The sequence below is a fragment of the Zophobas morio genome, unplaced genomic scaffold, assembly GCF_036711695.1.
Source record: "Zophobas morio isolate AGI-343-1 ecotype UQ-CSIRO unplaced genomic scaffold, CSIRO_AGI_Zmor_V1 ptg000021l, whole genome shotgun sequence".
NCBI lineage: Eukaryota > Metazoa > Arthropoda > Insecta > Coleoptera > Tenebrionidae > Zophobas > Zophobas morio.
Genome location: NW_026972126.1, coordinates 10,201,500 through 10,229,089, shown reverse-complemented (window position 1 = coordinate 10,229,089; position 27,590 = coordinate 10,201,500). Strand labels below are relative to the sequence as shown.

Genomic DNA, 27,590 nt, shown 5'->3' with positions numbered 1-27,590 from the left:
GTTTTTTATGCCCCATAGCAGTCCCGCAACGCCACTGAACCCGAAACAATGGTTTTAGTCAGAGGCGACGGAGCATGTAAGATGGAGTTTTCATTAACGAAATTCACGGTTCCTGAGATCGGGGTAAGGTAACAATCATCTGAAACCTCAATCTCGCCAGGATCGGATTAAGGACATAGTGTAGTAACGAGTAGAGTTTAATACTGTTTGTAAATCTTGATAATCACTGAAAACGAAAGTAAAGAAGGAAATGTGTAGTTTGTATGATTAGTTCCAACTGTGATCTCTCGACCTTAATGGTGATTGGAGGTGCTACGCTAGAACTATTTCTGTTCTAATGTTCTCGGTCTCAGGGATCAACATAATTTGTAATCGAGTTATTCTTCGAAAGGATTTAGGATACTAGTGATTAAACCACACTCGCAAATGTCAAAAAATGACAAATGTAAAAACAAAAATGGCGAATAAGAAATTTAATCAAAGATACAAATTCGATTCCAATGGTTAGACAATCTGATATGTTGGTCATAACGGCTAAGACTGCTAAAACCAAGACCATTACCCAATTATTAATGTCAAAAATGTCGGTTTTATTAAAAATCTAAAATTTAAAACCTTAAATTATAACAAAATTACTAGTTTGAAACAGGAGAAAACTTGCAGAATTTGATGACATAGTAAAATTCACCATTTTTTTCTGGAAATTTTTTTTTTCTTAGTTCCTTTAAACTCAGTGTTGAAAACCTCAGAAATTTATTGCCCATCCAAAAGTTACAAAACTTGTTTGAGTTTTTTTCAGCAACTAGTACAATATAGGGGCGGAGGAGTTCCTAAAGCGATGACCTGTATAATCTCCGGGTGTTCCAATTTCAAAATTTTGCAATTTTTTTGGAACACCTCCAATTTTATGAATCTCCGCAAATTGCCGAGTATATTTACCAGCCTTATCTCCATTTTAAACATTAAAAATACTAAACAATAAAATAAATACTTCAAAAAAAAGTCGGCATCCGGAGGCTCTAAATAAATCTTGGTATTTATTTTTTCCTGTTTACACTACAGCCTTTGTTAGTTTGTAATACCCAGACCTTCCTCCTAGAAAGGTAACTAGTTTGCCACATCTGTAAATAAAAATTCGAAGTCGTGAAAGTTAATTTCTTACATTTTGACACTTACTTGGAAATATCAATATTTTCATTTGATTTTAATCACTTTTTCGACATAAAAAAACAAATCCGACAAATCTTCAATAACAGGATCTAGCTTTTTGCTTTTCAGCTATGAAGCAAAATATTTATACTCTTTTTTTGTAAGGGTCGTCTTTTCAGGTAATAAAGATTAGCTCTGACTGAACATTACATGATTTATGAATTTTTATATAGGTTTATATTTATATAAATATTTACCATAATGTTGATAAATCCAAAATTGGACGTTTTTGGAGGAATTATGAAAATTATTGCACAATTTTGGTCTCTTATTATACGGGTGAAGAATATATCCTCATTTGTTATAAATTTGATACTGTTAAAATATTGTACTTACTTATATTGTAATTTTCTGAAATTTTTCATAGATTTTGTGCAAATTAAAGTCTACAGTATACGATAATTTCAATTTTCTATCTTGACTAATCTCTAAGATTTAGTATCATTATCTTTATGTTAAAAAAGTGAGGTTATAACGAAGTGAAAAGAAGCAACTTGTATAAAAATGAATATTGTTTGTTAAGGTATTTATAGTTTTGGAAATTTCATTCTATCCTATAAAATTAGAAATATTTATGGTTCACACCAGTTCACCCGAATTTGTCGGAGAACATTTAGCAGGTTGTTGTACTCATAAAATAATGGTCATTTTCGTTCGTGAGTAACGATGGTCCCTGTCCGGACCTGGCTTATTCTGCTTTCTAGCATCTGGGGATTAACGGCACGCTGCAACTTAGGTTGTAAATATCTTTTGATATTCTACTACTGTCCGTCTCGTTATTGCCAATAAAATTTTACAGGGTAGAATGAAATTTCCAAAACTATACTTATGTTATTAATAAATTTACAACAAATGACGAAAATGCCCATGACCGGCTTTTAAACTTATTCTGAGCCGCATTGGAAGTATTGTAAGCCAGTACATCGGGCCACTGCCTACTTTCAGGTTTTCTCGACGTTTCATGACACCTATATAACGAAAAAGGATCTCCCGTTTCCGTGTCTCGGTCTATCTGTCTGCCGTCTGTTGAGATTTTTATTAGACATATTATTCTCAAAACTACTGGACCGATTGTTGACCAATTTTGTATGTATATTAGGAATACCATGCAGATGGTAAAACGCTAACCAAAATTTGCCTAGTCATCCCTACTGCCAATGTGATGACATTCCCTCAACATATTTCATAATAAATACTTGTTGTTTATGAATCTGAGTTGAAATTTTTCCCGAGGCATCCAAATTTTCTCAAAAAATCGAAATTGTACATTTTATATTACTCTAAGCGAAGTTCGTGCAACTTATCGCGTAAAGCGTTCGCTTCCGGATTTGCAACGCAAAAATCGCGCACGTTCAAATGTTGCATGGGCTTAAAACCCCATAGTTTGTTAATTTTATTAATCGATCTCAAAATCCGTACACCTCAGTGTTTTATTATCGTATTACACTGCACGTGTCGGAACATTTGCGTGTCCTTACTGAAATAAGGATCGGAACATTTTCAAATGAGAAAATTCAAATATAATGATAACAGAGTATGTCTCCGTAATATAATGCAGTCAGATCGTAGACAGTGGCGAAATATGGGTGATTAAAATATCGTACATCAATGAATTCAGAAAAACAAGCTCTACAAAAATCTCTAAAAAACTATATATGTACACGGTGTTATTAAAAAAAGGCAGATGTCAGATGTAGACAAACAAAAGAATATAGGATGCCAAAACATATTTATAGGATATCATTTAGCTTCTTACACTACTACTGGTATTATCTATATTTATTTTAGTGCATAGAGGTCATAACAGAAACAAGTTTTAAAAATTTTTTTTTTTTTGTTTTTCAACGAAGCAGGATTTTTGGAGTGTATTTCATAAAAAAATCAGAAGAAGTTAAATCACATGATCTAGTGGGATAATTAACAGCCCATTTCGACTTATCCTTCGTTCACCGAAAATTTTGAAAGCACCTTCATAAGTAGTGAGCTGTTGTTCTATCTTGTTGAAAGTAGCCATGTCGTCATGAAGTTCACTAACAAATGGAGTAAACATTTCTTCTTTATTTTCGATCTGAATTTAAATTTCCTCAAAAAATTGGAAAAATGAAGAAGTTAATATATACCTACTTACTTTACAATTTATTACCTTCAAGAAAACTGGTCGAAGGTTATTTCGACAGAACTTCCTTAGCCCCTGAAGTACAATAAATCATATACAGATTTTTAGAAAAATTACAAAATTTGATCTTACGAATTTTATTTTTTTATGAAAACCTCTACAAGTTAAAAGATATTGCTACGAAATAAACCCATACGCCACCCCGGTACGACGCCTATGGATCTTCTAGTATGTATGTGTTTCTTCTAGTATGTAGTATGACTCACCGGCCGGATGACGCGGCGTTCGCTAAAGGCCTGGAACCGGATGTCGCGACAGACCGAGAAAACCCTCGAAGTGGCGTTCTGGATACATCGGTAGAAACGCATAGGAATTATTTTGTACATAATTGTTGTAATAGTAAGTTGTGTAAATTAAAGTTAGTAAGAAATATAATGTTGAGTTTTACCCACGCCGATTTTAATTCACTGAACAACGTAACAATATATATCCAAAATAAATGTAAAGAGGCGTATGTTTCAAATGAGTTTTTGTTTAAAAAAAAAATTGTGACGACGTCATCCACATTTTTACAAGGGAAAATGGAATGAATCGTTTCTGATTTAATCAATGAAATAAATTAATTCATTATTACTTTTGTTGAGTTACCTTGTAATCAATGCCTTAGGGAAAAAATGTAATATTTTATTAAACAAATAACCAACGGGAAAAATGATTCCTTTGTCTCATTACATGTATAATTTCCACTGTTTATGTCTATACTTCGAAAGAATTCAATATTAACACATTTCCATGATTGTTTTTGTTTCCTCAACAATTTGGCTGATTAGCAAAATTCTATTTAGTGTCTTGTCATCTACGTGATATTCCTAATATACATACAAAATTTGACAACAATTGGTGTAGTTGTTTAGGAGAATATTTCTAATAAAAATCAACACAAGCTGAGATCAACAGACAGACAGACAGACGGACGGAAACAGGCGATCACTTTTTTCGTACTCTAGAGGGCATGATTCATAAAAAATACATTCAATAAAAGTAAAAAGTATTTGTCTACATACCTTAAGTTTTAACTCATTACTAAGGAGACACACAAAACAAAACAATTTATTTTTTTCATAACCACACATCCACAAAAATTTATCATACGTGTTATGTCTGTTAAAATATTTATGAAAATATCTCGTTTTGCCATGAATCCTTTTTTAATTAATAAATCGGGGTTGGCTCTCCCTAAATTCTTCACTTCAATTTTGTCGTCGTAAGACAGAGGACTATTTTTTATGAAATATTGAAATGAGCCCCCTTAGCTGAAGTACTGTCAGCGGTCACTGTTTCAAATGTGACCCGATTCTAGCCAAATACAGCGACTAGAGGCACGGTTTCCATGGCAACTGTGTAAACAAAAAGTCTAAATGAGTTATGATTCGGACAACGATACAATATCTTTAGATGTAAGTTTTGGTACATTTGATACAAATGGAGCGAGACAAAAATTAGTTTTTTTAAATATTGAAAATTACTATTTTGCTATGTCCAGCATGCTTGTAGACGTAACTTTGGGGAGGCAGATGCGTTTGTGCCCCTTGGCACCAGCCGCCCCTGTTTGGTGGTTTGCTCGGACCTACATCGCTGAAAAAAAAGACGACTGACTAGTAACTAGGAGGTTTCTTCTTGATCTCTCGTTATTTAGTCTAGAGGTAAAGAGAATATTTAATTGTAGTCTCAACTAATTAAAATAAGACAAACAAAGAACGATTTTATTTCACAACAGATGTTCAAAAGACTAGCCATTTACTTCATGGCTATAATGAAGCTATAGAAGAAATGGCAATTCGTTTTATTAGAATTAGTATTAGAAATGAAAAAATCGGTTAACAAGTTATATGATTCTTTTTAAGCCTAGAACATTAATCCAGGAATATTCCATTTTGCCATTAACCCCTTTCAAATAGTTAATTTACTTTCGTAAAATTTGTGTATGTCAACAACATCGTTCGTCGGTTACAATTCTACACCCATTTGGCTTCCATCAACACAAATCTATTTTTCGGCACGTTGCTCTTAATAACGTGCCGCCCCGGTGCCGGTGTCGCGACGCAAATCCACCATTAAATCATTAAAACGTCACCCATAATAACGTCGCCAGTGCGACAGCAATTCGTTTAAATCCCACTAAATGCTTACACCGGTAATATACAGGCAGTGAGCGAGTAAACGACTTACTGCCACACACTTTCATAATACAGGGCGTCACAGGAAATGCTCACATGCCATAAATCTCCCTACTAGGTATATATCCGCGTCTACGAAATCAATGAACGAAACGTGCTCTCACCTAAACGGTTCATAAATAAAACTCCCAAAACGGCACACGGGATGAATTTCAACGTTCATAGATAAACATCTCCAAGTTGATTTTTTCGTTCCAGCGCCACACACATTCTCGTTCTCCTTTCTCATTTCTCTTTCGTTTAGTTACTACTCTCTATTTTTTAATTTCTTCTGGTTCACGTTTAAACTTGTTTGTTCACAGGCGCGCAGCGGAAGCGCAAGTAGCTATAGAAGTCTGAGTCAGGTAATTTTGGTTTATGCGATGCCTCTTTAAACATAGTTCTTTTTTATTTTTGGAACTAGAGTCCTAGAGTCTTATAGATCGTAGCTGAATGCCGTCTAGTTAATAGAACCTAGAATGCTTGTGCATCCTGCTTTACGAGCCCGCAACGACCACAAGCGAAAACTTATTCTTTTTATGCTTGTTAGTAACAATAAAAATGGAAACGAGGTACACAGTTCGCACCCCGGGGGCTAGTTTTCTTTAAATTACACAAAATATACTCGCGGAGGCCCTCCCTCCAGACGCCATTATTCACTGTCTGGTGGAGGGAGTAATTTCCCGCGCCTGCTGCGCGTATAAATATCGACGTGACGGAAACAATGGAAGAGTCGATTGTTAGATTTACGCTAGAGCGGAGTTACATGAGAGCTGTTTGAGCGCTTACATAGTTACATAATGAACGTAGATTTCGCCTCGGCATTGTTTGCATGTATTTAGGTTAGTTCTGTAGCAAGCAGTTCATTGTCTGGGGAGACTACACGGATTACTTTGTACTTAATTCAAACGGCGAGAAGCGGACAAAACTTTCAGCAAGTTGGCGGCGGTGTTAATGTTCTTGACGCGCATTATGCACAACAATACACGAACAGTTAACAGATGTAAAGTAACGATGTTCGAAGACACCTCATAAACTAAGTTGCTTACAGAATTCGTCTACAATAGAAAAGTATTTTACTTACAATTAAACATTTTACTTAACAGAGTGAACAACGTCTTTCGTACTTATATCTATCTGCAGTTCTAGCATTATGCGTACCCTGTTAACCATGAAAACAAACTATATATTTTATATTGTGTAATACCTACGTAATAATATATTCTTCATTTTTTTGAAAATAAAAAGAACCTGTTATTTTTTCTAGGGCGGCTCATATGTATTTTTAAAACACTACATTCTTTCAAAAGAGTTAACTTTGACTATGGTCACGTGCTCTATGAACTTCGGCATAAAATACTGTTTGTAGAAAATTTTGAAATCACATACGTCTATTTTGTGGAAAAAAAATGACTCCTTTTTATGTTTCTAAAGTATTATTTTATTATGTTATGTTAAAGTGACGAACATGTGACATCAAAAATATCCCTAATATAACTCAGAGAACTTTATTTTCTTTGATCAAGTTATTACTTCAAATTTTAACTTTTTTTTGTCAAATTTTTATGGTTTGAAAAAATGAACATGTAGTCGCAGATTAGAGGAAAAGGATATTTGATTTATTGCATAATTTGTCATTGATTGATTAAAAATTGGAAATTTCATGCTACTCTACCAATTAACATTTGTTGTAAAGCTCACTGCAGGTAAGTAAAATTCCTATTATATCCACTTCTTAATGCAGAACTTTGTTCGTTCAACATAGTCTCAGTGTCATAAAATTCTCCAGTTCCGTTCCGGTTCAAATAAAACTCCGCAACCTTATACCATGGTATATATATAAAAATTCTGTAAATGCCATTGTTTTTAGCTTGAAGGGGGATGCTTTATTTGCAAATATGACATACAGAGGATGAGTCACTGAGCGGGCGTTCTTCGATATTAATTATATTAGAAATAGCAAAAAAGTCAAACATCGAAGTTGTACGGTTATTTGAGAACTACACTCTAAAATGATTTTTAACTATACCGAGTGTCACGTTTTTGAGGCATAATAGTCAACTCAGTTTTATTAAATAACGCACCTTATGTTTATATATATTGATTGACTTATTCTTAAGTTTTACAACCGTAGTTTATTTTTGAAATTATAATGGAGAGATTTTTGGAAAGATAAAGAAAGGCACGTGCTTTGTCGTGATATAAATAAGACACAACTTTCGTATACACAGTGTTTATATTATTGCAATTTTAAAATATCGATTTGAAATAGAACACCCTATATTTTTTGTTCTCTTTCGTTTTTGTTGAATATTTTCTATATTTAAAGTTGATACTGCGTTTTTTTACTTTTTTGATGACAAAAAAATAGAGTAAGATACAGTAATACAATATAGGGTTCCATTTGAAAAAACTAAAATATCGGTCTTTGAAAATTGTCAAATTTTAGATTTTTTTATAAACATTTTGTGCATTAAAATTGGATTTAATTGCTACCACAACAAAGCGCGTACTGTACTTCAATATTGTAAAACAGATACTGTCAAAAAGTTTCAAGAAAACTGGAATAACGTGGCAACGTCGCATCGGAATTTCTAAAGAATACTGTGGTTGTAAAGCCTCAGAAGGGATCAATCAAAATATGTAAAAATATATAGGGTGTTTCATTAAAAAAAAACAAAATTGTATGTCACGCCTTTAAAACAGAACACTCCTTACAGTCAGAAATAATTTTTGAGTATAGTTCTTTTAAAGAACCGTTCAACTTTTATCTTTGACTTTTTCTATTATTTCTAATAATAATTAATGAGGACGGCACGCTTAATGACTCACCCTGTATATGACGTCGGCGTCGCGACACAAACTTCATATTTTAACATTTCAGCGTCTATATTTCTATATTACAATGTGCTTATTCGACTATTAAAAAATTATATAAATTATATAATAAAAAATATGTTAATGACGCTGAACTAGGACAGATTTCTTGATAAGATTTGCTTAAATTGCCAGCAGGTTGGTCCCTTTATATAACTGTTATATTATTATTATAGGTGTTTGAGGCGGAAATTGGAATAGAGACGTTATGTTGGCGTTATACTCGTGATATTTATAAAGTGTTTAATCCATTTTCGGCCGACAAAAAAAAATTATGAATGTAAAAAAATGAAATAAATAAAATAAAGTACTACCTTTTATTTTACCATAAATTCGAACTATGATCACAAATATGTCAATTTTTTTTCTGTATTAAAATAAAAATAAATCTAAGAGCGTCAAGTCTGGACTGCCAGTTGGTCGTCGACTAGAGCGTCTATTGTCGACTCGATTTTCATACTATACATATGTTAGTCAGAATTAAAAAAATTCAACCATTTTCGTTAGCCTGCAAACAAAAAATTTTGTAGTAGACCAAATTTTTTAAGTTAATATTTAACACTACCCAGGCAATATAAAGTATAGCAATAATTGACAAAAATTTATCAGGATTATATAACGCAGTTACATTGTTGTTATGTTTTTTGTTACCCAACAAAATTATGATGTTACAAAATAGTGCTGTACTACAGTTACATAACGCCAGTTTAATTATGTTATATAACATTATTGTGATGTTAAAATTATATTGCATTAATGCCACAGTTTTATAATAGCAATATTCAGAGCACTATTGTATAAATTTATACAGAAATATGTGACAAAAAATAAATCAAAAGTTCTAGTAAAACTATTAATATTTTTCAAAAATAGAGAAGGTTAATTATCAAAACTGTCTTCTACCATAATTAATTTTGTCAGCAAAGAAATCGTTTGAATATATTACAAAACATGATTTTCTTGATTATTGCAACTAAGTTACCTTGGAAATGCCACTATTACGTATTTCTTTGGTAATATCTAAATGTTACAATATATCTTGATAGGCAGTATATTGAAGAATTGACCATGCTTTCAATAACATTATTTACTTATATTTTGCCATATAATTCGCCTTTAAAATGTTGCGAGAAATTTACTGAATCAGTCTAATATTTTACAAATTTTATTATAGTTTTGTGTTTATAGATTTGTTTACATATTATGACCACTATAAATATTTCTTCATTTAGATCATTTAGTTTATTTTCTTGGGTGGTGCAAGTAATTTATTGTTATATGTACAAGTCAAATATAGGAATTGATGAATGTCACGGTTCGGAGCGGTTTTCCCGTCACGAGTGGAAGTGAATTGCGGCTGTCTGCGTGATCCGCTCGTCGTAGAAGGAACTGCGTCACTCGGCGTAAGTGCAATGCGTAAGCTATCTTCTTGATCCGCTCGTCTCGGATGAAGTGGAATTGGTGCTCTCTGTGTGATCCGCCCTCGAAAGAGCTGTATGGCCCCGATATTGAGCGTATTTACCCTACAATTTACAGTTAAAACTAATCCAACATAAACAAATGTTTTATATCATTATAATCGTAATTTAGTGATTTAAAATAGTACCCTTCTTCTAGGTAAAAACAACGGCTTTTACATAATTTTAATATTTCTATCCGTTCTCAATAAATGAGGCCGCGGAGTTGTACTTGGGACACCTTGTATATTTTCAGGGCACCAGTAAATCAAACATCATGGACGGGCTGAGAGTTAAAGAACCTATTATTATTCTTTTGATAAAATCATTTTTTCGCATTCTAATTCTAAAGTTACAATAAATTTCAAACAGAGGTACGATACAAGCATCAAATTAGAAACATGTAGTCAGTTGAGTAACAAATTTTGGTATTGTACTTTAAAAATAAAAAAAAAAATGCAAGCTTAAACCACTTAGGCAATTTTTATAGAAGTTATCAAAAACAAACTCTCAGAATCAAATTTTATCATTTTTCGAAAAAACTGGAGTTGGATATGTTGTGGTGTATTTCCAAGGCAAGGAAGATTCTGTATAAATAACCTTGGACTAATTTTTTAAGTAAAATTTTATTGCGAGATTATTTTTAATGTTCTTGTTTACAATTTTGACACATTTTTGGAAATAACGGAATTTTTGCGATGTGGAGATCAATTGTCGTTGCGACAAATCGACCCGCTATTTGGAATTTTTCTGAATACTTAAGTATTTGTCCAGACTAATACTAAAGTTCGATAAAAAAGCCTTAAGAAAAAATATAACTATAACAAAATTTGACTCCACGTGAAACTGCAATGAATATCCCGGAAAAATTTGTATTTTAAATTTCCAATCAAAGTTTGTTGTGGTTTTTACTATGCAAGTAAGGTAGATAATTTGCCGCTTCTTGGTCTCAGTGACTGCGATTATTACGTTATAATAAAAATTTATACACATACATAGAAAAATGCAATATAATGTGAAAGACTTAACGACCACATACCTTTTTATTGATTTTTACTATACAAGTGCCGCTTCTTGATATCAGTGTTACCGACCAATTATACTCCATGTGTGAAATAAATAAGCTTTAAAATTATGGCAACGAAAGTCTGCGTAAAATAAAAAAAATAGTTCATCTATGTTATAAAAAATGGGAGTAAAGTTCAGTTAAAGTTAAACGCTTCAGATAAGAAACATGCGATTCCATAAAACTGGAAGAACTAAGAAGTATTAAGCCATTACGCTTCCTTTTTTTTTTTCATCCCTCGCACCGACCCCAAGTGTTGTAAATCCCCTTTTAATCCATTTAGCAGACATAATCCGGGTAGTTTTATTTAATAACGAAATAAATTAATTTGTACTTAAAAGACAGAAAAACTACTCCTGGCCAAATTGCCTATTTCAAGCGGCACATTAAGGGGTGTGGCATCCTTAGACTTACCATAATGATTGACGATTTTCAGCTTCGAAACGATGTACGTATTTTTAAATAATTCCTGATTAATTTTTAAGAGCTTTTTTCATTTCGCCTCCCTAATTATACGAAATTTTGTCCTTCTTTCCCGAATGCCGTAATGAAAGGTCGTGTTTTATTTAGCATTTCATTCTGTGCTCCATTACGTTTTCATGAACTCTGTAAACATTTTCTCCTGAATGAAACGCATTCATTCATAATTTAACCCCAAATTAAAATAGGATTAATTAAAAAGTGATTTTCCGCTTCAGGTTTGTTTAGGAAATGTATATGTGTAAAACCCTCAAAACTCACTCTAAGCCCACGTCATCCCGTTAATTGAACCTGTTGCCACATTGTCATAAATCTTTCTACAGTGACGTCACATTTCCATTAACAAATATTACCTGGTAATAAAGCCGTGATGTATTATTTTACGGCAGGGAGACTGTTTTCATAAAACTCCACCTGCCAGAAGAAGTCGGCATTATAGTTTGCACGAAAGTGCTAAAAAAATGCAAATATTTAGGGTGGATTATTTTTTTACGTGGTTGACAGGACTGGTGTCATTAGTTAAATTAGAAGTAATTACCCATAATTGTGATGAATAACACTGATACTCACGCGAGCTGTAATTAAAATAATTGGGGAAATTTTCACTAATTACAATATGTACAATTTATTAGGAACCATTGTTATTATAACAAATAAGAATATTATTGATAAAAAAAGGGGCTGGAGGGGACAAGTTCAGTCACCGGTCATCATTTCTATAAATTCTGAAAAATAAGTGTGATTTAGTGGGAAAAGAAAATCAAAATTGTTACCATCAAAGTCGACTGTGCCTGAAGAATCGGTGTCTATTTCTGCAATCATTTCGTTTAACTGATCATTAGTGAGCTGATCATCAAGGGCTACTAAAATTTCCCTCAGGCTGGAAGTGGGGATGTATCCATTTCCTGAAAAAAGAAACCATCACTATCGCCACTCAAAAAACAAATTAACACTTACCTTGTTTATCATATAGCCTGAATGCTTCTTTGAGCTCCTTCTGCAGGACTTCGTCGTCTTCATTTTCTAGGAAATTAACAGCTACTTTACAGAACGACTCGAAATTTAAATAGCCCGTCCCTGTAAACACACCAAATTAAATTTAAATTTTCCCGTGCCGACCACAATAATTCATATCACGTTGTTGTTCAAGTTGCGCATTTTTTATATTTTTTTATTTTTCATTTTGTTGATTTAAGTGGCAAGTCGTGGGTGTTCCTTTGAAATTATTTATGTCATTTATTTGGCCGGCGTCACCATTAAAATAATACCGCGCGTTCAAAAGTTATCATAAAATTTCTAAAATTACAAAGCTGCGTCCGTTCGAGGAAACGGGTATGTGGAAAAGCGCACGCGATGGCTCCAGGGATGGTCTCGGGGGGCTGAGCCCGACCCTGTCGTGTCGCTTTTAGGAGAGGTAGACAACCCTGGAACACCGTAATAAAAGAAAACGACCAATTTGCCGGAAATTTTTTGCTTTTTTGTCGTCTTCCCTCTGTTGGACTCTATTCTAGTCCGTATCTTTACGGTTTCGTTGACACGGAATTGTGCGTTTATAACCTGTCACTGGCGGCATTTAAAAAAGAATAAATAAAACATCAAAGCTCAACACCTTGGTTATTAATAAAACTCGTTTTGTGATTTTCGTTATCTCAGGCAATTTTTGAGGATAATGGGAAATTACCAAGGAATAAATTTTTATGATCGCCGCTGTAAATATTAAGTGATCCTTTAATACGAATTTGAAATGACTCCGACAAATTAAAAAAGAATATATAGTTACATAGTATAATAAATTTGTTTTTTGGCACTTTCTCAAATTCATTTTTTAATTTTATTATTGAAATTTTTAAATAAACGGAATGCTTTCATCATCCTGTTATTATAGAGTCGTAAGGCGTTATATTTAAATAATTTTTACAAAATGAAATTTTTAAGATTTTTGCTACGTTGCGTTTTTCCCCATGATAAAGTTTAATATATCCACTTGCTAATTAGAGAATAAAAGTTTTGGTCTCTGAGTTGGGTGTTTATACTCCTCGAGGTTTGATTTAATAGCTGACCTGAATCAAAGTTCAAAATATGTCTACGGAGACGTGTACATAATATATCATTAATAATGGATCTGCAACAAGTTTATAAACATTGGTAAGGTGCTAGTCGTACTCAAATTCTGGCAGAGATACATTTGTTTGATCTACAAACTCAAGCTTTTTTAAATTAATTGAAACATCCGCGACAGTAAACTTCTTTTTATCTTGGATGTAATGGATTAAAGTACATGCGAACAAATTTCACAGTTCCAATCTATCATAGTTTTCTTAAAAATTCCACTCCAAAAGTTTAAATAAGTTTGTAAACTGAAAGCATGCTTGTTCCAGTAAAGTTCTGAGATATCTTAGACTTAAAATAGCTAACTTTATACTTTACGAATTTAAATAACGCTTGTAGAAGTGTCCTTTGTCTATATTCAATTAGCAGAGTGTCTTCGAGTTAATGCGACTTCCTAGTTTTGTGGAGCAAATTAAATGAAAATATATTGGAAGTAGTAACACAGTCTATATAAATTCGGAGATACAGTTGTTCGTGGAGTGTGGGATAAATTGGATAAAAACGCTCGAACAAGCCAGAAAACAACTTAAACTAAATTAAAAATGTCCGAATACCCATTCAGAGTGTGATCTTTACTCAAGAAACAAAAACTTTGCTAAAGATTTATTTTCATTTCGTAAATTATCCTGAAATTATTTTCTGAAACAACAATTGCTGCAGAACGCAACTGTAAAATGTGTTGTAAACTTAAAGAAAGATAACATAATAAAGTTGCATTTGATTCGTCACCGGAATTAAAAGAAGCTATTTCTGTTCTAACACCAACTTGAGGACGTTTTTATTTATCGCACGGTATATACAGTGATTTTAGTAACTATAATGACAACCATAGTTCAGATGTCATAATCTCATAATTATTCTAACAGATGACATGTTAATCACGTTGCTTAAAACTTTTAAAATGTCTACCATTACTAAGAAGTGGCAAATCTGCCATATTTTCAAGTTTCGCAGGTCACTGGATTCAAAAAACTGACTTCTAACTATTTTTCTTAAGACATCTAGTCTTTTATTTTGCAAAGTACTTTATTTAATGTGATGTTTTTTGGCTTTTTGCAGTTTACAGAATACGATTCAGGTTTACATTTTTCATCTATCTATTGTCTGTTATGTGTCGGAATTTCTTTGAAGATTTTTGAAGAAGTAATTTACAAAATTCCTAGTCGGCTATTCTGAAATTTTTATTTTTAAAGGGAAAAAATAAATAACATTTGTACTATATAAATTGTGATAAATAAGAAACGTCCTCGAGTCAAAGCGTAAAGAACTGTTGCCTCCTACTCACCTTAAAGGGACACGAAAAAGACAGCTTGCACGTCGAACGCTAACTCGAGGACATTTTTTGTTGATCACACATTATATACAGGATGTCCCAGACAAAATTCCACGGCCTTATATCTTGAAAACCGACAAAGATATCAAAATTTTGTAAACGGTGTTGTCTGTGGTGTGAAAGGGGAAGCTTAATTTAGTACATCGCAAATATGACGCAACGAAAAAATCTATGTTCCTGATTTTCAACCTACAAATTTTTAACTGATTTTGATTGGTGATTAAATTACAATTATAATGATGTAAAAGACTTACTTACATGTGTTGTATTCCCTTTAACTGTAAAAATATAAATTATCTAATTGAAGAGATAATATATTGAATTGCCATATATTGTCATAGAAACAGATGTGTAAACACAATTATACTATTAGTGTTAATTTTTAATGTCAGAAATCTTGAACTACTGCAATTTTCTTTTGTTTCGAAAATGGCTAAAAAATTTTATTGTAAAACATATTTACATTGAAAATTTGATTGGTAATAGAGACCCTATCGATGACCAGCTCGCAGTCCAGATTTAAGGTCCTTACATTTTTTTGTTGGTGCGATACCTGCCTACATAAAAGATTTAGCGTATTTGCGACCTTTGCATGATTTATTAGAAGATTACAGAAATGAAATTGAGGAATTAATCGCGAACTAATAATTTTTTTTTTATTCACATATGCTTAAATGACATATTTTGCTTTTTTTTTGTAAAATAAACTTCTAGCATGCACTTTTTTTCACTCTGCTTCATTTTTTTTCTATCCATAATTAGTTACACTAAAGACTTTTATATCATTGTTATCGTAATTTAATAATCTACCAAAATTCGTTAAAAAATATAATGTCGCATTAAAAAAAAACACAGGTTGACGTCATATTTCTAATGTACTAAATGAAACTTCCACTTTCAAGCTAAAGACAATCGCGTTTACAGAATTTCAATATCTCTAGCCGCTCTCAAGGTATCAGGCTGCTGAATTGTGTCTGGGTTACCTATATATCGTCATAATATATCTGGACTTCCAACTATTACTAAGGTATGTGTACTTTTTTAGCAAAATATTCTTCTTTAATGTCATGCTTATTGACATTTTCCAGCTTATAGAATACGAAAATCCGCGTTTCCTTTTTCCATCTAGCTGTCGCCTGTCATGTCTCGGAATCTGTCGTAGTTTAATATTTCATGAAGATCTGGTTAAATTTTTAACCGTGTTTTACTATTTTAGAAACGCCTTTTGAGGATGTATTACAAAAAATTTATTAACAAATTTAGTACGCAGATTATTTCAGAAATGGCACAATTGATTTTCGAAAAATTTTGAGAATCCAAGTACGTTGTAATAAAAAGTTTTCTATTGCATATATATATTTCTGGACACTAAAAATCTAATCCCTTTGAAGTTGTGGTGTCTTGTGGAGCAAGGGAGGTTCAATATTAATAATTTGACATTTATTATTATTGTTATAGCTAAGTGCTAGCTAAGTAATAAGGTCCACCCGCCAAACGACTACTTTCATGTTTTCATTTTTGTGACGTAATTGTGGTAAAAAATCAAAGCGGAAGTAAAGGAATGTTATTTTATAAAATTTAAATAGCATTACTATGCAAAATGTTGAGGTGACGTCATCAAATTATTGGTGGAGATAGCCGAGTAGTTAAGGCGTTGAACTCCGCCTGGTGGGTGAATTCTGTCCACGTTGGTTCGAATCCCATTCTTGTTGAATTTTTTTAAGTTTTAGGGGTTATATCATCATTTATTCTAATAAAATTTCGCAAAATGAAATTTTATAATTTCTCGAAGAAGGTCACTTTGTTGAACTCGCAGTTTATGAATTCGCTTTCATTTTATCACCGTTACTTTATAAAAAAAAATGTGCAATTATTTCATGTATCCGATGTCTTCCATCCTTACCAAATATTTTATGTGTACACTTTGACTTGTATTATCTATATTTTTTTACTTATGGGGATTATCATAAAGTGAATAAAATTTTACATTATCAGATTTTGTAATTTTTCGAAAAAACGGAATTTATTCGATTGCATTTAAAGGGCGACGAAAGTTGTAAATAACCTTAGACCTTATTTTTCATTAATGGAATCAATTCCGTTTCCGCACATAACAAACTAAAAAATAAATTATTTGTCAGATATATTTAAAATATTTTTTTGTCAAAAAAGACAATTACCAAATAATGTTTGGTCACTGTCACCGTCAAAACCAATCTTTCTAATGTTAAAAGAGATAAAAGGTTCATAAGAAATATCTAAAGAAATTTTTCACTTTTGAATCATTTGGTTTTATAAAAAAAATGACTCGTTAACGATTTTTTTTTCGTCATAAACCTTGTTCTAATGAGTTATCATAAAAGGATAGACTTTTAGTGTTCGGCAACTGGAATACCTGTATTTAAATGGCTATATTCTAAAAAAATATATACAGGGTTAGTCACTAACCGCGTTTCTCAATATATCGTTAATTATTATTATTAGAAATAGAAAAAAGTCAAACACCAAAGTTGTACGGTTCTTTGAAGACTATATCTAAGATTATTTTTAGTTATACAAAGTGTTGTGTTTTTAAGGCAAAAGATACAACTTATTTTTTTTTTAATAAAACGACTATATATTTAACATATTTTAATTTACCTCTTCTTAAGTTTTCAACCACAGTTTATTTTTGAAATTCCAATGTAACGTCGCCACGTTAATCCAGTTTTCATGAATTTTTTTAGCAATGAAAAAATCGCAGTAGGGTTATTTTTAAAATCTCTGTTACAACATTTTGTTGTGGTATTTTCATATATAGAGTTTATAAAAAATTAAGTAATACAATTTACAAATACGTATCAGTTTTTTTAAGTAGAATACCCTGTATTTTATTACTACGTCTTATTCTATTTTTTGTTCGCGTTCTTTCTTGTTAAGTATTTTCAATATTGAAAGTTACTACAATTTTTTTATTTTTTTACGTATCGACATACTAGAAGAATGAGAACAAAAGATAAAGTAAGACACAGTAATAAAACAACAGGGTTGTACTATTTTGAAAACCTGAAATATCCATATTTGAAAATTGGAAAATTTTAGATTATTATATAAACGGTCTATATATTAAAATTTAATTGAATTAATACCACAATAAAGTCTCCGCAAAATATTGTCGCACCGATTTTTAAAATAACACTATTGCGTTTTATTATTTTTTGTAAATCCTTCCATTATCAAAAAATTTCAAGAAAATTGGAATATTACTATGTAGCCTAGGAAGACGCTAATGAGAATATGCAAAAATATATAGGCTATTTTATTTAACAAAAAACTAAGTTGTATGTTATGCACTAGAAACAGAACACTGTATAGTTAAAAAATAAATTCAGAGTATAGACTTTAAAGGACAATACAAATTAGGTTTTTGATTTTTTTTATCTCTAATAATTAATGACATGGAAGATTGCGCGCTTACTGACTCATCCTGTATAATTTAAGTTAATTAATTTAAGTAATTTATTTTTTTGTGGAAATTAAAGCATAACGAACAAACAAATTAAAGAAACATAATTTACAGTAGTTAAGAAAAAAGAAGTTTAAACTTCCCTAGCTCCTCTAGCAAAAGGTTATACTTTTATAACGACATATTTTTCAACATACATTCACCCTTTTGAATTATACAGGGTTTTTATAAATGATTCTAAGGGCGTAGTTACCCATGGATTTCAAAAATCCCGCTTCGCTGAAATTATGCCTTATTATGATACTCCTCACTTGTCATTAATGTCATTTGTAACCAACCTCTCATTTAAAGTCATCGTTTTTATTGTTTTAACGTTTTTCACGTTTGAATTACAGCAATTTTTGTTGATCCAAGTTCAAAACAATAAAGCAGTCGTTAGAGGCTCACACTAGAAACAGATTTGTTCCAACTGGCAGTATCAACAAAGAGAAATCTCGTGGAAGACCTTCAGTATCTGAGGAAGTTGTTGATGATTTGAAATGACTTGAGCAGAATTCGCAAACATCTTTGACAAGATTTCGTCAGCAGTTAGGAACTGTTGCAACATGAGATTGAACAATGGGTATTGACGAAAGAATTACAGAACATTTTTGAAATTAAAAAGAGAGTGAACATGTGACTTGAACAAAATGGTGAACATTTTCAACATTTACGGTGATGTTTACCACAATAAATTTGTTTCTTTTTATTGTAATGAATTAATTTTATTTTTTAATAAGTTATGAAGCATTTAGGCAATCAATTATACGGACGCTTGTGGTATTTCTCGTGCGTCTTTGGGCATTTAGTAAAGTCTAAAACTGAGAGGCGGCACATTTTCATGACCTACTTCGACCCTATAGTCATTTATAGAAACCCTGTAGAAGTTAATGTTAATCACATCTTCCAGCATCCACAAAATTTCTGAAAAAATAGATGAGAATTTTTTGTAAGAGATCTCGTGTATACAGTTCTAAAACTGTCAAAAATTATTGATAGCACAAGCTTTATTGCATTGGATTGTAGAATTCTTATAAAGATATATTGATTTTTACGACGTCATTAATTTTCTGAAATGGTTGAATTAATAAACTGCATTGTTGTAATGTCTACATGAATTTCAATATTGCCAAAATTTCAACACGGAAAGTAACTTGGTAATTTAATTTTAAATGACATTAGCTGAGAAATTTGAACGAATGTCATAAGAACGAGATTATTTAACTAATTTTTAGAGATGAACAAATTTGCATTTGGTCTATCTTCATAAAAATCTTAAGCTATTTTTAAAATATTTGTTGAGTATTTATCGGTATACAGGAAGTTTCTTGTTTGAAATTATATCCAACAGACAAACGGAAGTGAAAAAGTCTTATTTTATTATTTAAGAGTTACAAAAAAAAACAAAAAATATGAATTGAGACATTGAATAAAATGACTCGAATATCATCCCTTCTCTAGTTTTAGGGAAAAAAAATTATTACGTAACAAGGAAAATCAGAAATTTTCTTAAAATGATATTTGTATAAATAATATCATAATGTGTCTAACCTTTCTTTTTACTTCTTTTACTTCCCCCACAGGACCACATCACAAAATTACAAAATATGTAGGATTTCTGACAAAGATACCTAAATTAAGAAATTACTGAAATAAAATAATAAGAACAACCTTATAGCACTATGATTTTCCTGCAATTTGTATGAGATACATATATCCACAATAGTAGTGATAATCTACGTATTTTAATATAAAATTCCGCGATGTGTTAGAAAACAGGGAAAAAAACAACCCCACACAAACAATCCTTGATTCCTTCCACTTTCGAAGAATATTTTATTCAGTTGGAAGTTCCCCAAGAAAACCTGATTTAACCAGTCAAATTTTCATGTTTGATGTTCGTCCGTCATCGCTCACGGTTGCATAAATCCCGTTCACGTGACCACAACTCCAAGATGTATTCTGATTGTTTCAGCGTGTAAACACTGGAACCAAGACATCCATCATCAAATATTTAATGTGCGATTGAAGCTGTATTCTTATCGGTTCTCGCTTACAAGGCGCAAAAAAAAGAAAAATGGGAAGAAGTACGTTGAATGTGACAGGCGTTGATTTGGCCATCAATCATAAAATGACAAACGAGCCAAGTTTTTGTTTTATCTTGCCGTTTTGGCGCTGCTTCGAAATAGGCGTTTCGTGTGTAACATTTTCGGCGGAAGGTTTCGTGGATGTATAATCGCAATTAATTCTGGTCAAGCGGCCAAATTCCACCGGAAATTTATTAACTTCAATATGGCTGAACGGCGTACGAGGTGAGGTCTAAAAGTAGCAAAACCGATATTTTCTTTTTAATGATTTGTAACGTGGACCCTGAGCAGGTGCTATATTATTAGAAAGTAAATCGAAAGCTGGCAGCTGCGGATTTGCTCGGGGAAGCAGAAACGGCGATGTTTTGAATCACCGTAAATTATGCGAAATTACACAGTGAAACGCGAAAACATACTGAAAATTGGATAAGATGGAGTACTGACAGTCTTAATCTACGAACACCAATATTTGGAATTAAATCAACTTGACATTTTTTTTCTTAGTGACACTGGAATAAGGCTTAAAGGAAGACTATATTCCTTTATTTTCTACAGTATAGATACTGGACTTATGTTTTCATTCTGCAGTCTGATGTTTGAGCTGATTTAATTTTTTGTGTTTTTTTCTTGACGCTAACCAAAATTTGTCTCCAATAACAATTTTATGATGTCATCACGAAATTTTGCGTAATAAATACTATTTAAATTTTATAAAATAGCATATTCCTGTACTTGTGGGTTATGGATCCGCCTTGAGTCTTTCCACTTGACTGAATGACAACATTTAATACCAATAACTATAGCAGGACCGCTTACCCATGCGCGACGGCTAATCAGTTTAAGTGTCCTGCTCGTAACGGGAAATTTGTTAGTTCTATTACCTGATACAGCTTTTTTTCTTGCACTGATTGACTGATGTTATCTATAATTTTATACCTTATATGTGTTTTCATAAAAAATAAATTTCTGAAATTAAATTTTTCATTAGACCAAGACCAAGTTTTGGTTTGATATTTTTGTGTCCTATAGCTCAAATTGTATACCAAATATTCATATTAATAATTAAAGTAACTCAAAAATTACACTTACTTTTGTCGTAAAAATTCCTATTAAAAGTCCTTATTTTTAATTGAACGCAAAATACAGGTATATTACGTTATTACATCATATGTCACAGTGGGTCAGTATTGATTTCTCTTTTACTTAATAATGCATAATGTGCTTTAATTTTTGTATTTTATGTCAATTGCTTTCTTTAATAAATCATTTCTGGTAAATTGACGAGTGTAAATATTAATACATTTTAAGTTTTATTACTTATTTATTTGTACATTTTTGTTATGTTAAAACTTTTCGTTTCCACATCTAAATTTTCTTTTTCTTACTTTTTTGCTTCCCTCGTCTAAGTTAAGGAAGTATTGTAATTAGGTCTATCATCTATATATCTATTATCTTTTTTCTATATTTCATGATATGATTGTATATCATGAAAAAATTGGTCTCCCGTTTCCATGTATCTGTCAGTCTACGTTGCTTTTCATTGAACAGAAACATTGAACATAGCATACTCCTGTAGTTGTGGTTTATGAATCCACCTGGATTTGTATCACAAGCTGTGGTGACTGAGTTAATAACCTCTTAGATTTAGCTCTGCCCGCGTGAATTTACTTATTTGAATTTTTAACTTCAAGTGCGAGGGAAGTTCTGCCTAAATAATTTCAGACCATTTTTTTATATTTTGGCATTTGTTCAGTGATTATTTTCAAGTAAGCTGGGCGGGGATAGTACTTGCTCAGATAAGACTGATTGTGGCAAATCAAATATCTTCTGAGAAAAGAGAGGGTGGGTGGGCGGGGCTAGTACACTTGCTAAGATAAGACTGATTTTGGCAAATCACATATCCTCTAAGAAAAGAGAGGGTGGGTGGGCGAGGCTAGTACTTTGTAAGATAAGACTGATTTTGGCAAATGACATATTCTCTAAGAAAAGAGAGGGTGGGGCTAGTACTTTATAAGATAAGACTAATTTCGGCAAATGACATATCCTCTGAGAAAATAGGAGGGCGGGTGGGCGCTCCTAGTACTTGTTAAAATAAAACTGATTTTGTCCCTATTATCTCAAAACTGTTGGATATGTTTCACTGTACTTTAGGTGCGAGGAAAGTTCTGTCGAAACAGCTGTCGACCAATTATTTGTCTGATCTTCATGCAAAATTAAGAAATATTAGATTTACAGAGCGTTTCCTAATATAAAATAATATTAGTGAAAATTTTAAAAACGTTATTGTTTTTTTTTTTCTTAAGCGGTTTTACTTACGTCGATGTCGTTTGGCTAAATCCGTTTGACATTATTTTGCAGACCTTTAATTGTTCATAAAACACGAAAATGTGATTCCCGTTTCCGTCTGTCTGTCTGTCTATTTGTTATATCTGGTAGTGGATTAATGAGGTAGATATCTCCGATATAAAAAACTTGATTACCTTGATATTTTGGATATTTATCATGTCAAGATTTCGCAGTGGAAAAACTACAATAAATTACCGTTTAGAACTATAGTTACAGTTTTGAACTAGTGAATGACTTCCGATTGCCAATAAACGTTTTACGAAACTTGTTTATTGATATTTTTGTGAATAATATAGTAAGAGATTTTTTAAAATCTCCAAATAAACCCGTTAAAACTCACTTGCACAAAGTTCACTACTTAAGACCCCGAACTATAAAGTCATTAAATTGCCTAAAAAGAGGAGACGGTTTTACTTCATTGTTTGGTATTAAATCCCCCTGAACTTGTTTGCCAGTTTTTTCATTGCTTGTAAAACACCAAAATGTGAGTCTTGCTTCTGTCTGTCTGTCTGTCAGTTTGTTGTGTCTTGTAATTTTAGATTTTAATTAAGTCAAGATTTCGAGAAACCGTTTGGAACTATACAGCGTGTTATTGAAAGGTACGTACAAAATAAAATTGGGAATTGGTCTTGAAGTATGGATGCTAAAAGTTAAAAAAAGTTCAGGTAAAAGTGTTCTCCTTTTAGAGATAAAAATTATTAAAATTTATGTCCAAATTCGTTGTACGCCTCTGATAAAAAGATCATCTTTCGTTTCTATAGCAACATTTAGTCTTGACAAAAGTTTTATTGTTACAGTCGCTAGGGTTTACTGAAATAAATTAATTTTACCTACTTATCCTTCAGTAGCGTCTAAAAAGGTTGGATAAGGGTTAATTTTCCCCTTATAATTTTGATAACACAAAATAAATTTTTCAGACTTCTTAGACTTCGCGAAGAACTGTCCATTTTTTTGTACGTACCTTTCAATAACACTCTGTAGTTACAGTTTTGAACTAGTGAATGATTTCCGATTGGCAATAAACGTTTTACGAGACTTATTTTCTGATGTTTTTGTGATGTTAGTTCCTCAATTCTTTATTGTTAATTCGTATTTCTCCAGTTCCTCGCTCATTATTTTTCATATTTTCTACTTTCCAATTCCCTTTATTATTACTTCCCGAGCATACGCTAAGGAGAAAATATCCTTATCGAGCGACTGATTATTTTCACGTTTTCTGATATGTATGACCCTTTGAGTACGAAAAAATAGGACTCCCGTTTCCGATTGTCTTTAAATTTTCTATGCACAATTTTAGATACAGGTAGAATTTTTTCCTATAGGTATCTGAAAATATTTTTCACACTTAAATTACTACTTAAAAATAAAAATAAAAGTACAATTTTGGAGAACAACTTTTTGGAGTAAATAATTTGTAAATGTTATTACTGTACAGAAGTAAAATTCCAATGCAATCGGTTAAGTAGTTTTATAATTTTGTGTGCGATTTTAAATTTGTCTAAAAAATATAGATTGCGCCAAAAAACGTTCCAAGTTGTTTTAAATTAGCTTTTTCGTCAATTTTCAATCAAGTCTGTGACAAGTTTTTCTCCGAAACTACTAGCCCGATTGTCGTCAAATTCTATGTTTATAGCAAAAATTTGACGACGTCATATTAAAAATTCTATACTAAAATGATTTAAATATTGTTCAGTAATATTCTCGTAATGGATCTACTTTGAATCTTTCTCCTTGACATCCAAATTTTCATAAAGATATCCTAATTTTATGATCTATATTATTTTGACTGATGAAATCAAAAATGGATCACCCTATTTTTTTATTAATCAAATCTCAAGAACAGTACACGAAAGTGTTTCGTTATTAGTATTACACTGCACGTGTCGGAATTGACATACGTGTCGTTGCTGAACTAATGTTCATCGGAACATTTTCAAATGGGAAAACTCACTAGAAATGGAGGTATAGCATTGGCTTTTATTCATATTTTTGAAGTATTGTTAATCCGTTTCCTATCATGGATGGACGAAATCTGGACTCCAAACCAAACATAAATAAGTTAACAGTGTCTTTTCGTAACATAATGCATTCTAATCATAGACAGTGGCGGAATATGGGCGGGTAAGTATGATATATTAATGAATTCAGAAAAACAACTTCTACATGAATCTCTAAAAAATATATAAAAAGTCATTAAAAAAATGTTGGATATCGTAGACAAGCACAAAAAAAATATGGTATCGAAACACATTCAAAGGAAATCATTTTCGAGCAATTCTCTTTTCCCCAACAATAATGCAATTTCTCATATTCTTCTCTACCTTTGAACGTATCTTCAAATTTCAGTTCTTTGCCGCTTTCGAATCCTAAGTTTCCTTTCTTCTATTGCTCTTTTAAGCTGGTGTTGCTCTACTTCATCTTAATATTAATTTTGTTAGTTTTTACTTTCGGAGCGTAAGCTATAAGAAAGTATTTTAATGGAGAATGACAAAATAGGTCTCCCGTTTCCATCTGTCTATCTGTCGTCGGTTGTCTCTGACGACATTTATTACAACCAACAAATTGATCGCGTCACCTCAAAATGTTACGTGATAAATGTTATTTAAATTTTATAAAATAACATATTTCTGTATTTGTTGCTTATGAATCCGCCTTGGCATCAATAAAGTGTGTAAAATTTAAGTATCACATCATCTCCCATTCCTAAAAAATTAACTCACGTTTTGGTGTTTCATGAAAAATGTAGTTGCAGCATGTGTGACGTGGACGAGGAATTTTTGTAAAAATAGAATCTCACTTTTTTATTTTTACTTAAACAACCATCTATGACACTATAACACTGACGTCACGTCCATAAACAATTCAGGTTTCTTTGTACGAAGTAGCCAACCTGTTCGATCGTCTTTGTCAAATTTCATTCCTGAACTTGTTTATCAAGTTTATTCACTTTATTATCTCAATAAAACCCAAAATGTAAAAGGAAACCAGTGTGGAAACTTACCACAAGACATTGTTCCGTAAAAAACAAAAACCTCGAGTCGGTTTATATTTACAAATTTAGCCTAATCAATTTAAAGCTTTTGCTAAAAGAACCCTCTCACAATTACTTACGGGAAAATTCCAGAAGCAATAAAAATTCATAAACATCCTAACATTGAATTTCTAAACATTGGATTTCTATTTTTACCTCCCACTGATTTGTCATTGTGTCGTCCCTGTCGATGCATTCTCCGTATTTCCTCCTTTGAGTCAGACGAGATTTAGCTCTGTTAAATTACGTATTTTCATTTCTTGATGATTATCCTCACGAAAATGAGTAAAACGTGAAAGCCATCATCTTCGAACAGATTACGTTTTAATCCCAGAAAAAGTCTCTCTGTTGTTGTATCTTTGGAAACTTTTATTTTGCGGTAGCATTAAAGTTTTCGTATTGTCCCAGCATTCCCTATCTCTACGTAATCAGAGCCTCTTGAGAGCTAATTTTCCATGTAATTATTAAATTAAATTTTCTATGCATAAACCCACACATCTCACAACTGCATGTTGAGCAATTCAGGAATGTTAATTAGAAAATTCAGACCAAGCAATGCATAAAATTTGGCACAAAATTTTGCACAACAATTTTTTATAATTATTGTGATCATTATGACGGCATAAAGCGCTTTAAACTGATCAAACAACAACATAGCGGCATCGAAATATTGTAGTATTGATGTTGAAATTTGAAAAAATGTGCCTGATTTTAAAAATACTTATTTGTTTTTTCCAGAATTAATGAGCACGACGTGTCCTTGTCGAAAAAGTCAAGAACAAATTTCCATTTCACGATTATTAACTTCATGTAAGAAATCGATTTGTGATGGCTCATTTGGAAAATGTCATCTTTTTGAGCTTCATTTCCATTCTAAAATGATCTAAAATAATGTTAAACTTACTTATGTTCGTTACAAAACACCTTTTTCGCTTGGTAGAATCACTATTATTATATTTCTAGTTTTTACTTTCTTGGTTCACTCTGTATACTGTGTGCTATGCGTCATGTAAGTTCCTGCTGTCTACAGAAATAACAGGAAAGCTAAATCCACACACTCCGTATTACAGATTTGTAAGCAGATATTAATCACACCCACTATAATAAGAACATGTTTTCGAACAGCCAAACACGACAAATGCCAACTTACTCATACAGTCTGAAGCTAAGGAATCCCCTAGAGCTTTTATTCCTACGTTTTTTCCCTCAAAAAAGAAAAGTCAATTTGTAACATTCCGCGCAACACTGAAGATGATTTAATTATTACGTCAAAACGGAATAGATCAAATACCAAACTGACATTTTTCAACTCCAAATATCCGAACAGGTTTTGCTGATGCAAATTTTATTTCCGTAATTTGACAAGTAACATAGACAATCTCGAACTCCAATAAATATTTCGCTTGGAATTGGGCCACTACAAACTTAACAAGAGGCAAAGACATCTGCTAAAATATTACTGCCATATAGGTTTGTTCAAAATCGGCTATAAATTTTTAAACTGTCGGAGAAACTAAGGAGAGCGAACAGAAAAATATGTGTAAGTAAATTCCATTACTTTCCCTCGCCCCTTAACTACAGTTCAAGAAATCCCATTCCTTGAAAAATTAAAAATGTGGACATCCAGCTTTTTTTTAATGACACTATATATTTTTTAGAATTCTTGTAGAGCTTGTTTTTCTGAATACATTAAAGCAGGATATTTTAATCACCCATACTCCGCCGCTGTCTATGATTCGAACGCATTATATTACGAAAACACGCTTGTCTATATGTCTG

The 27,590-nt window shown here is 32.0% G+C and overlaps 2 protein-coding genes across 6 annotated transcripts in view; one reads left to right on the top strand and one right to left on the bottom strand.

Moving 5' to 3' along the window:
* LOC135132107 (neo-calmodulin-like) overlaps nucleotides 1-27,590 on the top strand; it is a 309,120-nt gene that overhangs the window by 184,211 nt on the left and 97,319 nt on the right. For 3 of the 5 annotated variants that reach the window (XM_064060050.1, XM_064060048.1, XM_064060047.1), the window contains one exon: nucleotides 5,865-5,906. The exons of the other annotated variants lie outside the window; for them this stretch is intronic. In XM_064060050.1, the coding sequence (XP_063916120.1) occupies nucleotides 5,865-5,906 (42 nt within the window). The remainder of the gene's footprint in view (nucleotides 1-5,864; nucleotides 5,907-27,590) is intronic. 5 annotated transcript variants of the gene reach the window in all.
* The window catches only part of LOC135132225 (troponin C-like), a 28,385-nt gene continuing 12,825 nt past the window's right edge, over nucleotides 12,031-27,590 (bottom strand). The window contains exons 4-6 of the mRNA XM_064060240.1: nucleotides 12,379-12,498; nucleotides 12,195-12,326; nucleotides 12,031-12,146 (exon numbers count right to left, since the gene is read on the bottom strand). Coding sequence (XP_063916310.1) covers nucleotides 12,118-12,146; nucleotides 12,195-12,326; nucleotides 12,379-12,498 — 281 coding nt within the window. The 3' untranslated portion in view covers nucleotides 12,031-12,117. The remainder of the gene's footprint in view (nucleotides 12,147-12,194; nucleotides 12,327-12,378; nucleotides 12,499-27,590) is intronic.